Source organism: Chlamydotis macqueenii, chromosome 15 (genome assembly GCF_036417535.1).
Source record: "Chlamydotis macqueenii isolate bChlMac1 chromosome 15, bChlMac1.mat, whole genome shotgun sequence".
Classification (NCBI taxonomy): Eukaryota; Metazoa; Chordata; class Aves; order Otidiformes; family Otididae; genus Chlamydotis; species Chlamydotis macqueenii.
The window spans coordinates 4071465-4083499 of NC_141570.1; the positions used below are offsets into that span (position 1 = coordinate 4071465).

The 12035-nt window shown below is 64.4% G+C and overlaps 1 protein-coding gene across 1 annotated transcript; it reads right to left on the minus strand.

Annotated features, from left to right (window-relative positions):
* Positions 1-439: 439 nt before the first annotated feature.
* Positions 440-11356, minus strand: FSCN1 (fascin actin-bundling protein 1). Its single transcript, XM_086760146.1, has 5 exons — positions 10523-11356; positions 3942-4098; positions 3359-3480; positions 2929-3096; positions 440-2824 (listed from the first exon to the last, which is right to left on the minus strand). The coding sequence occupies exons 1-5, from the start codon at positions 11343-11345 to the stop codon at positions 2622-2624; spliced, it is 1473 nt and encodes a 490-aa protein (XP_086616272.1). The 5' UTR covers positions 11346-11356; the 3' UTR covers positions 440-2621.
* Between the last annotated feature and the right edge of the window lie 679 nt (positions 11357-12035).

Consider the following 12035-nt stretch of genomic DNA (forward strand, 5'->3'; position numbering starts at 1 on the left):
TTTAGATTTTAAAGGCCAAACAGAAGCCCGTCAGTGGCCTGTGGGTGCTGAGCCAGGCTGCAAGAGATGGAGGGGGGCACAGCTTTGCTCCTGGCTGTGGGGCGGGGGAGACGGTTGGTAGGGGGGGACGGTTGGTAGGGGGGCATGGTTTGCTGGTGCGTCTCCCTGACCCGTGCAGAGCTCACCCATCCTCGAAGATGCCCATGGGCTCGGTGGCTCCAGCATCTCGAGAGGTGACCTTGGCCCGTTGGCCACCATTCCATTCCCTTCCCTCCATCTCCTCTGAGCCCTCCAGAGCCAGCTCACTCATTGTGAAGCAGTTTGGTCCCCAAAGGCTCCACCACCCCACGTGCTCGCTGCTCGGACTCCTGCCTCTCGTGAAAAGGCCGTTGCAGCCCCAGCTGCGGTCGCCCTGACAGACCACACGCCACTGCTCGTATCCGAATGCAGGTTTTATTTTTTATTCATCTTTCTCCATTTGAAGCTATTTTTTTTTTAAGTTATACAAATGGCACTTACAAAAAAATAATAATTAAAAAAAAAAACCAAACCCAAAAACCGAACAAACCCAAAACTTAAATTTTCAGAGTGAGATGTTTTCAGAGTCACGACACCCGGCAAGAGGAGACAGGAGAGATGTTGACCTAGTGTCACACGGAAGAAGCCAGAGCAGGAGTTACACGGTTTGAACTGCGATGGGGACGGGGAGGAGGCGGCACGGAGTAGGGAGCGGGGTGAAGGCCAGCGAGAAGTGTGTGCCAAGTCACAGGGTCACTCAGGGCTTCATCAAGACACTCGGTCCTTCGAGGGGCATCGCGGTCCCCGGGTGGGTGGGCGCGTGGGGCCCGTGCGAGCGCGGGCGGCCCCTGGATGTGAGCGCAGAGCCGAGGTAGAGTCCCAGCCGGGATCCCCTGCGCCGGCGAGGGACCCCGACCCGGCATTGTCCCCCCCTGGGAGGGGACAGATCGCTCGCTCTCCCAGCTGAGAGTTTAGCACCAAGCTCCTGGGGAGGGTTGCCCCTCCGCATGGCTTTAAGGCTGACGAGCCCTGGCAGTAGGGACCGGCCCTGTTTTGGCACGGCAGCGATGCCGCCAGCACCCTTGGTGTGGAGTGGGTGGGGGGACCAGTGCTCCCTCCCCGGCAGGGACCTGCGGAGAAGGGAAAAAAAGGCTCCTTGGTGTGTTTGCAGGGAGCAAATACCGGCCCCGGGAAGGCCCCAAAGGATAAAGTGCCCTTCAACACCCTAACGAACACGTCAGCATCACCCGTTACAAACAGCGGTATACTCTAATGCAGACCTAGTACAGACAACAGCTGGGAACACAGTGCCATGGAGAGCATATATAAATAGAGACTAACAAAAATACTGTTTTGGTCTTTTTTTTTTTTTCCTTTCTTTTCTTTTTTTTCCAGTAGGGTTGCGATGGCGCGAGAGCCGAGCCCAGGTGCCGCAGGGGCAGCGGGACCAGGAGCCGCCCTCCTCCTCAGGGGAGCCCGTGGGGAACGGGCGCTTCCTAATTCAGCATGAGGTGTTCAGTGAGCTGCGTCACTGTTCCAGTACTTTATGAGAGAGAAAAAAAAAAAAAAAAAGGTACTGAGCAAGTATCACTGTGCAAAGTTTGCTAAGGAACTTTTCTATTCTGTAAACCAAAATCTGCAGTTTATGCTTCCAGCCACCGCCCAGGTTGGATTGGTCCTGCGGGAACCAAGCCCACCAGCGCTGGCGGTGGGCTGGATGGAGCCCCCCACCCGGCACGGGCGTGCTCTGCATCCCCCCCTGCGCCATCCCCTCCCAGGCACAGCAGAACCAGCCCCGGGCAGGCGCCTGCCAGGCTGGACCCACCGCCGGGGCCTAGGATGCTCCTGCAGAGCCAGGAGCACAGGGAGGGGCAGGGGGACACAAGGAGCGCGGGGCTCCACGAGATGAAAGGCTGAGGCTTTCCAGACGGGATCACCCTAAAAAAAAAATCATTTCCAGGTGCGTGGGGAGAGGCGGCTTGCTGGCCCTTGCACGGGGACGCGTGCCGGCACACGCCAGCCCCGTCCCCGGGGAGGCTGTGATATGTAAGGTCACCTCTTACGGCTCCGCTGGGGATGGATCCTGCGCCGAGAGCCAGGAGCAGAGAGGGGCTGCCGGGGCGGGGAGGGAGCCGGGAGGAGCCGGCTGAGCCCAGCACCCTCGCTCTGCCCCTGGCTGCAGCGGGGCGGGATGGGGCGCGTGTTCCGGAGGACGTGGACTGAGGCGGTGCCAGCACTGATATGGCAGAAGCGAGCACAGAGGTGATCTTATTCCCTTTTTTCCAGTCAAGGAGAAGAAAATAAACTACCTAAGGTGATGCTCGGGGCCGGGAGCAGGGTACGGCAGTTTCCAAGCCCAGCAAACCTGGAGGGAGGTGAGGACAGAGACAGACCCCTCTACAAAGCTCTAGGCAGGCTGCCCCAGCACTTTTCCAGTTCTTACGGAGCCCCACCTCCCACCTAACGCACCGGCTCTACGGCGGGAGGGAAAGGCAAGCCAGTCTGAAAATCCTTTTACAGAGAGGAGAAACAAAACCCAAAAAGAAAAAAAAGGACGGAGGAGGGGAAGGAAAAGTTGGCCACGGGAGGTACGCTAAAGTGCATTAATATTCCCAGAGGGTGGAGGCGTCAATGGTGTCGGCGGAGGCCTTGAGGACGCCGGCATGGTCACCCTTCAGGTATTTGCCATTGATTTTGATAGCCACTTTGTTATAGTCGCAGAACTCGAAAAAGAAGTCCACGGGGGTGTCGCTGCTGCTGGTGACGGACGACTCGCTCCCCACCATCCAGTACTTCCCAGTGGCATCTGCGGGCAGAGGGAGAGGGGACATGGTGACCCCGTGAGCCACCGTGGGGACCCCAGTGGCCGTTATCCCCCCAGCCGGGACCCCCTGTCCCCCAGGGACTCACCCTTGATGTTGTAGGCCCCGTCGTTGAACTCCAGCTGGAAAACGTCGTAGGAGGAGCGATTGGAGTCCAGGGTGCCGGTCACCTTCCGGCACCCGATGAAGCCGTGCTCCCCGCGGAGGACGATGATGGGCCTGTTGATCAGCTTCATCACGAAATGTTCCGTCTCACCTGTGCCGGAGGGGAGAGGGGCTGTGAGTGAGGCCCGGGGGGTGCAGAGCCCAGACCCTGCAGCTGGCAGGAGCAGCGAGGAGGGTGGGCTGTGCCCCCCTACCCATTTCTCACCTACCCCACCTGTCCCCACCATCTCCTGAAATGGTCATTAAGAAAATTTATTGCCTGCACCCCTGAGCATTGCCTGGAAGAGGAGCCTGGCTGAAGGCAGGGACTTTGCCGTCCCCTGCCACCCCAGTGCGGGGCAGGGGTCCCTTACCCGCCGTCTCCATGGAGGCCGCCAGCTGCCCGTTCTTCTTCGCCGTCACGTACTTGCCGTTGGCAGCCTTCAGGGTGATGCGCTTGTCGCACCATTCGATGTCGAAATAGCAGCTGGCGTTCCTGCGGGGGCAGAGAGGGCGGTCAGCGGGGTGCGACGGATGGGGACCCTGCCCGTGCCACCCCGTCGGCTCGAAAAGGGCCACGGCTGGATCGGGGGGCCCCGATTCCATCTGGTTTTGTGGGATGAGCCACACCGGGGCAGCCACCCCAGCGGGAAGCCCTCGCCCCATAGGCAGGAGGCAGGCAGGAGGCCAAATCCACTTTCAGGGTTTCCGCCTGGCCCTCAGCTAGTGTAGGACTGAACAGCCGGCCGGGAAGGATTACGTGGCCCGAGGGACTTCCCGAGCATCGTGGGCGGCAAGCCCCGACCAGCCCCAGCTCTCAGGGGAATTTGCTGCCTTTGCTGGGAAGCATTTTGGGGCTAAGCTAGACTGGAAAATCCCCCTGGATTCCCCTGGGAGACAGAGAGGGGTCCCAGCAGCCCAGGCACGGCCCCAGGCTGCAGGGGACAGGGGACTCACTTTGTGGAGGCGGTGGACTGGATGCCCCCGTTGGAGGTGAGGGTCCAGTACTTCCCAGTGTAGGTCCTGAAGGCGCATTTCTTGGTGTCCTTGTTGATCTCCAGCTGGTAGGTCTCCTGGTCACCCTCCTCGTCTTGGTTGGCTGAGAGGTCCATCCCTGCGGGGCAGAGGCAGATGGAGGTGAGGGGTGCCGGAGCAGGGGGGGACCCCAACCCACCTCCAGTGGGTCTGGGCGTGGGGGCAGCCCAAGAAACCCAACTGAGAGGGGCCCCTACTCGGCTGGGTGAGCTCTGGTGACCCCCAAATCCCTCACACACATCTCCCATGGGCATTTTGGGTTCAAATCCAGGTTTTCATTTGGCTGCCCGAGTGTTAAGGCCACAAACGAGGGCTGGACTGAGCCCAGGCAGCCGTGAGCTCAGGAGACTCCAGCTCCATCGTGATTTAGCACCGAGCAAAGACCAGCTGAGCTGTTTCACACAGAAGAGGGCTGTAGTTTTTTCCCTGAAAGCGACAGCCGGGTTACTCAACCCTTAGCAGAGGCCACCCCACCACCTATGAATCTGCAGCTCGCGGTGCGTTTAAGGAGTGTGGCAGTTTTTTATCCGTAAATTGTCACGGCACACCGGGGCGGCGAGGTTTGCAGGGAGAGGAGGCTCAGGAAAGCCTTGGGGCAGCCGAGCCTTTTTTTTTGGCTCCCAAAAAACCATCGGCACCAGCCTGTCCCCCAGCTCTGCCAGCCAGGATGACCTGTCCCTGCACCAAAGGGACCAGAGCCAGCACTTGCCCCAGCAGCCTCGGAGGGGGATGCAGCCGGTCCCAGGGCCACCAGCCACAGCCCTGGGGCCACCGCCAGCCCCCCTGGCCACGCGCGCATCCACCCACAGGCACTGAGCCCAAGGAAACCTGCTTAGTCAGGGCTAGCGGGGCCAAATCCTCTCCAGAGCTCTCCAGCTTGGTGGATTTCTGCCTAAAAATACTTTTGGGATGCGAGTCACAAGCCGGAGCCTGGGGCCAAAGCAAAGCTGCCGGGCCGAGTTTCGGGCAGGGAGCTGGGGTGCGGGGCTCGGCCCCTCTCCTCCCAGCCACGATGAGCAGAGAGGGGCCCCAGTACCACCAGTGGGGCATGGGTCTGTAACCAGTGAGAGCAGACCAGGAGGGGATGGAGGTTTTCAGAGCAGAAAGCGCCCGCGTCCCTCCCCTGCTCCACGGCGGCTACAGGCCGGAGTCCCACCACGCACCTGGTCCTGGGAAGGATGCAAAGCCTGCGCGCAACGTTCCTGCCCAAATCTGCCTCTTCCCCGAGCCAAGAACCTGCTCGTGGGGCTGACAACGCGTTCAACGCGCTCCGCGCTGCCTCCCACTTCCTCGGCTGCCGGGATTTCGAGTGCTGCAGGACGCGGCGGCTGGGAGGGCTCCAGGGACTGCAGCCTCGGCGGCCCTGCCGCACGGAAAAGCCACCAGCAGGTCCTAGCATCTGCACCCAGCGGGTGCTGACCCAGCTGGGGAGGGACCATCCACCACCCCACACCAGCTACAGGCCTCCGAAGCAGAGACGTCTTCCCCCAGATCCCACAGCTGGGGCGGACGCGGCTGCCCAGCGGCTTCCGTCACCCTCCGCACCTCCAAACGGGTGCCCAGGGCCCCCCCAGGGAGCAGCCCCTGCTTTGCCTATCAGTCTCCCACTTTTCCCAAAGGGATCAGGCTTTGAAGGTTTCTCTTTGTTGGCTGTAATCTTATCTCCCACGCCCCAAACTGTCCCATGGCTGCCACGCCGCTGCCGTTCACCGCATCCCCCCCTCTCCCACCAGGCATCCGGCAGCTCCTGACAGACACACAGCCACCCCCTGCTTTGCTCCCCGGGGTATTTGGGGGGGCTGCACAGCCGCCAAGCCCGGCCCCGCCGGCCAAGTCCTCGCCTCGTGCGGTTGCCCCACTCTCGCCACCTCCCAGGGCTGCCGGGGGCCGAGCCAGCGTTCGCCGGAAACATTTGGTTTTGATTTTGCATCCCCGCCGGGAAGGCAGCGCGGCGGCAAACTGCTCCAGCTCGAGAGCCGTACGCCAGAGCAGAGCGGGACGAGGGGCTCTGGGGGGCTCACGGAGAGGGACCAGGCTATGGGGGGGGGGGGGGGGATGCAGCCCCCCCACCCAAGGCTGCTGGCACCCCCAGACCTGCTGCTGCGGTTCGTGCGGGGGGAAACGGGCAGCGGCGTTTCCTCCTCACCGCGGCGTTTCCTTCTCACCGCGCTTTTGGGTGGGGAGCTCCCTGAGCTGCAGGCCACGGGGAGCGCCCGGGGCGACGCTTTGTCCCGCAGAGCAGGAGGGGATGGGGCAGCAAGTGCCAGGAACACCCCCAACAGCGTCCCCTCTCCCCCAGAGACCCCCGCCACGGAGCACAGCGAACCCACCGGTTCCATTGCCCGCGCTCCCGCCATGGTGAGAGGGTTTGGCTTCCCCCCACCCCGGTGCCTCGCAGGGCTCAGCAGCAGGGGGGTCTCCCACCGCCCCCTCCCCGAAAGCAGCGCTGGGTTGGGTTACGCCGGCTCAGCAGAAAGGAATGCAATTACAGCTGGGGTAGGAGGCTTCAAAGGGCTGCAACCCAGCCCGAGCAGATTTGGGGGGTCAGAGGCGGCAGGACCAAGAGAGACGTCCCCGTGTCCCCACAGTCTGTCCCTCCAGCCACCCGCCCCCGCCGCCACCCCTGCTTTTTGCAGCCCAGGGGGCCAGGGTCTCCCGCAGCCCCCGGCCGAGCTGCTGCCACTGCTCCAGTTGCGCTTTAATTACCGCTCTTGGTAAATTTACAGTCTGGAGCTGGCCCGACTCTGCCTGACCTTGACGAAGCTGCTAATTACAGCTGGAGGCGGGAGAAGGGGGGGTGGCGAGGACGCCGCAGCGGGGCGATGTGTTGGGAGGGGTGAGAGTGGAGGCACGCCGGTGCCCCCCAAAAATGCCCCATGTGGGATGGCCACCGGCTCCCTCTGCAACATGGGTTGGCCATGGGGGTCCTGGGGAGGATGGAGAGGCTGGAGGTGGGAGCAGGGGGTGGGAGGCGTGTGTCCGCAAAAGGCTTCCCAACGCCGAGCCCCTCTCCAGACAAAGCCCCCGGGCTGGGGAGCAAAGCGCTGGAGCAGGAAAGGGCTTCCCAAGGCCTCGGCTGCCGAGGTTTCCGAGGTTTCCAGCTGCTGCCAACCCCTCGGGTCTGCAGGATCCACGTCCTTTCCCATCCTCCCCACAGGCCAAGAGGCTCCCTCCCCAAAAAATACCAATGGCCGTGCCTGGAAACCCCAAGCTCCCTCAGAGGGAGCGCCGGCAGCACCCCGCAAAGCCACCCGAGCCTTCACGGGCGGCAGGGCAGGATTTCGGGTCTTCGTGCCCTAAATGGTGGCTGGGCCCAGGTCAGGTCGGGTCTCCCTGCAGGGCTCTGGCACCCTCCGCCCGCGCCCCGAGATTTGTCTTGTCCCCTCTCCGCCCTTCGGACGGGTTTATGCTGCGCTCCTACATAAATCCAAGCAGGTTTTTGTCCAAAAGCAAAGCCTGGAGCACCCGGGGACGGCGCAGCTCCTCTGCCGGGGCACAGCTCTGCAAGGGGGTCACAGATGGGGGTGAAACATGGATTTCCCGGAAAACCCACCCCTCCTTCCCTACAGATTTCCTACGGCTTTGTGGTATCGCCAGGTGCCAACGTGCCACTTGGCATCTCTGAGCCCATGTGCCCCCAGCCCTGGAGCTGCACCTCCCCACCTCACTGCGGCATTGGGATGAACTGGGGGGGGGGGGGGTGGGGGGGGGGAATTGGCCGCAGCTGCGGCCGGCATCGACCCACCCCATGCCGGGAGGGCTCCTGGCTCTGGAGCAGAGCTCCCCGTCTCCAACTCAGCCTGCCCAGGCGCGCTCCCATCGCCACGCTGCTCGCTCTCCCCCCTTCCCAGACCCCTCTTCCCGAAATGCCTCGCTCCCCAGCCGGCCCACCCTCTCCCCCTCATCCATGGGGGAGGCAGGCGGCACACCTCGGCGGGGCGGGGGGCTGGCAGGGGCCCAGCCAAGCGGGGAGGACGCCAGTGCTCTGCCCCCCGGGACCCCTCGCGCCCACAAAGGGCCCTTTGTTGCCGCAGCCGGGGACAGAAAGGAGCCATTGAGGCACGGAGGAGGCTGCTTTCGGCCAGCAGCACCCCGATTCGGCTCCGCTTGGAAGGGCAATGGGGCGATGGGGGCCAGGGTCACCCCTGGCCCCAGTGCAGGGGCAGGGCTGGCAGCCGGCGGCGGCGTGGCCCCCAGCGCCCCCAGGGACACGGAGGAGGCTGGGAGCCAGGAGCTGACTCGGCACTCGTGGGACGGCGTGGTCCCAAAGCTGGACCCGCTCCAGCTCCCAGCCAGGGGAAGCCACAAAAGCCCGGTGGCCCCATCCCCGCTCCTCCCATGGGGCACAGGGGTGGGGGGGACACAGCCGCTGCCATCATCCCCGCTCCCTCCCTGACTCCACGCGGGAAAAAGCTTTTTCCCAGGAGCCCGCGCCGAACCGCAGCCGCTCCCTGCCCGCATCCCTCATCCTCCATCCCCGGCGGCCTCCGGCACATCTGCGCTTATCAGCTCGGCGGGGGAAAGGGCTGTCTGCCACCGCTTCCTCCCACCGCTGTTTTTTCGGCTGCCTTCTGGGTAACCTTGGGACAAGGCGCTTTCCCGACGGGAGAAGGGAGGGCGAATCCCGGAGACCGGCAATTCACGGCCTCTTCCTGCTGCCAGGCAGGAGAAATTGGGTGGAAATGGCTTCCCTGGCCAAAAACAGACTCGAGCGAGGATGCGCACCCCTCCCCGCTGTATTTTCCTTGGAAAGGGGCCGGGAGCAGCCCAGAGCCCCCTGTTGCTGGGGAGATTTTGTGCCCCCATTCCCCTCCCCTCTCCATCCCAAACCACACAAAGCCGGCGGGTCCGCCAGCAGCGCTCCCACCCGCGCGCCGTGGGGTCCCCCACCGCCGTCCCATCGCAGCGTGGGGGACCCCAGCCCCCTCCATCCCACCCCCACATCTGGTTTTCCCATCTGCGGTGACAAAGGGCTGCAGCAGCCCTTCCCCCACGGCGCTGCGGCAGCCTCCCGCCATCCTCCCGCCACCGCCATCATCCTCCTCCTCCTCCCCGAACCCGCTGCCCATCTTTGCAGGGTTTTTTTGTTGGTTTTTTTTTAAGGAGCTGCAGGATTTGCTCTTTGAAAGGAGAAAAGGCAGCGAGCTCCCTGCAAGGAGCTGCCCAGGCATGGGTGGGGGTTAAGCCTTGAAATATTACATATACACACAAAAAAAAAAAAAAAAAAGAAAAAAAAATTCGCCGGTGCTTGCTCCTCCGGGCTTTGCTGCAGCGAGACATGCTCGCACCCATCCCGCGCCCGGCGTGCGCCGGCCTGACTCGGCGCGCCGGTGATGCGCCCCAGGGCTCCCGCGCGTGCAGCATCGGGAGTGGGGACCCCCTCGGCCTCTGGCGAGCACCCCTGAGGCTGGGGAGGGGGTGGGATGCCCGCCGGGTGCTCGAAGGCGGGCGGGCGGCCGCGTGCCCGGGGAGCTGCGCCGTGCGGCCGCGGCGCTCGAGGCAGGCGGCGCGGTGGCCTCGCTGGCCTTTGTGCGGGCGGAGGGAGGTCACGGCTTGACGCCGGCATTTTGGCAAAGCCATTTTTGTAACGCTGCCGAGGCCGGGGAGGGGGTCGGGTGGGCTCCCCATTCCCCCACCCACGGGGGAGCGCAGCCCCATGGCAGGGGGATCGCAGCCCCATGGCGGGGGGAGTGCGGCCCCCCCCAGGGCCCCGCTCTGTGGGGCGTGTAGCTCGGCGACGCTTGGGGAAGGGGGGGAGTTTGGTGGAGGCTTTGTTGGGTGAACAATGAACTCCGCAGGCAGGATGGCAGCCCTGCCTCCTTCATGGCAAGGGAAGACCCCCACAGCCCCCTCCCCATCCAGCCCAGCACCCCAAGACAGGCCCCTCACCACTCCCCCCCCCCCCCCAGGCACCCTGCGGAGGCGATGCTGCAGGGATGGGGGTGCTGGAGGGATGGGGGGGCCCCAGGCAGGCGATGCTGGAGGGATGCGGGGAGGAGGGAGAGGGATGTGGGTGGGGTGCGGGGGGATGATGCTGGAGGGATTGGGGGAGGGAGTGCGGGCAGCCATGCTGGAGGGGTGCAGGGGGGGGCTGGGGGAGATGGTGACTTTGGGGGGAGGGGTGTAGGAACGTGTGTGGGGGAAGGGAGTCAAACGAGGGGGGAGTGACCCTAAACGGGTGCTGGCGGAGCAATGCAGGGGGGCATCCTGTGGGGCTGTTGCTGCAGGGGGGCAGGGGATGCTTGGAGGGGGGGCACTGCGGGGTGGCGATTTCGGAGGGATACAGGGGTGTGGAGGCGATGATGCCCGAGGGATGCTGGGGGGCAGCTCTGGGCGGGTGATGCCCGAGAGATGGTGATGCCCGAGGGATGCAGGGGGGCACCGCGGGGTGGATGATGCCCCAGGGATGCTGATGCCCGAGGGATGCAGGGGGGCACCCCGGGGCGGCAAGACCCCAGGGGCTTAGGGGCGGCCGCGCTCCCCCCGACCCCGTCCCCTCGTACCTTGCCGGGTGGAGACGTTCCTGTCGTTGCCGGCTCGGAGCACGACCTGCGGGCAGCTCTGCTCGAGGGCGAAGAGCTCGTCCTTGCCCACCTTGGCGCTTTTCCCCGCCTTGAGGGTACCGCTGGGTCCCGAGGGGGCCAGGTAGCGACCCTCCCCGTCGCGAAAAGCCACCTTCCCGCAGCGAAACTCGAGGGTGAAGGCGGTGCCGGGCTCGGCGGCGGGGACCAGGCGGCCGTCGGAGCGCAGGAGGCGGTGGTCGCAGCTCTGCAGGCTGTAACGCTGCTCGACGAAGAGGAGGGTGATGAGGGCATCCACGCCCCACGGCACGTCGCGGTCCACGGCCAGCTCGTCGCGGCGAGGTCCCAGGTGGGCGTAGCGCTTGCGGGCCAGGCTGTAGAGGTTGGCTTGGGGGTGCATGGCCAGGTGGACGCTCCATTTTTCGGTGGCCGAGACGGAGGGGGCGAAGCAGGAAAGTCGGTCCTCGGTGCCGCCGAAGAAGCGGCGGTGGGGCTCGGACTGCAGCGACCACCGCCCGTCGCCGTGAGCCACCACCAAGAAGCGGCAGTCGGGCCCCGGCTCTTCGCTGTCGCAGCTCACCCGCCCGTCCTTGTCGGCTGCCAGGTACCGGCCCAGGTGGCTTTTGAGCAGCACGGCGCTGGAATCCTCCCCGTCCTGCTCCAGCGTCCAGATCTGCTTCTTCTTCATGCTGGCGGCCGAGGCGTTCACCTTGAAGCCGAAAGCCTCCGCCGTCAGGTATTTGTTGCTGCAGTTGATGAGCCCGAACTGGATCTGCACCGGTTCCGCCGTCCCGTTCGCCGTCATCCTGCCCCTCGCTCCGCTCCCGGCCGCCGCCGCCGCGCCCGCCCCGTCGGGGCCGCTTTTATAGCCCCGCCGCCGCGGGACCGCCCCCTGCCCGCCCGCCCCCCGGCCCTCGCCGCGACCCCCCCACTCCTGCCGCCGCCCCTGCACCGCTGCACCCCACCGGCACGGCTCCCGGTGTAAGCAGGAGCCCTCTCGAATGGCAGAACCCCCCCCCCAATGCGAGACCCTACTGCATGGCCAGGCCCTTCCCTGCATCACAAAAGCCCCCTTGAATGGCAGGACCCCCACCCACATTGCAAAACCCCCGCTGCACGGCAAAACCCCCTCTCTGCATTTCAGGAGCCTCTTTGAAATGCAGGACCCTCCCCAAACTGCAAGATCCCACTGTGTGACAAGACCTCTCTTGGCACAGCAAGAGCCCCCTCGAATTGCAGGACCCCCTCAACACATTGCAAGACCCCTTGGCATGACAAGGCCCATCTCTGCATCACAAAAACCCCCTTAAATTGCAGGACCCTCCCCACATTGCAAGACCCCCACTGCATGGCAAGGTCCCTCTCTGCATTTCAGGAGCCCCATTGAATTGCAGGACCCCCTCCCCACACACGGCAAGACCCCACCACATGGCAAGACCCCCCTTCCTTTATTGCAGGAGCCTGCCTGAATTGCAGCCCCCCACCACCACATACA

Bases quoted from the DNA above. Each gene is read 5' to 3' on its own strand.
- FSCN1 (XM_086760146.1), bottom strand. From the start codon at position 11,345: ATGACGGCGAACGGGACGGCGGAACCGGTGCAGATCCAGTTCGGGCTC. The intron at 3,481-3,941 runs GTGAGTCCCCTG...CTGCCCCCGCAG, and splicing joins CAGTCCACCGCCTCCACAAA to GAACGCCAGCTGCTATTTCG. The intron at 2,825-2,928 runs GTGAGTCCCTGG...CTCTGCCCGCAG, and splicing joins CGGGGCCTACAACATCAAGG to ATGCCACTGGGAAGTACTGG.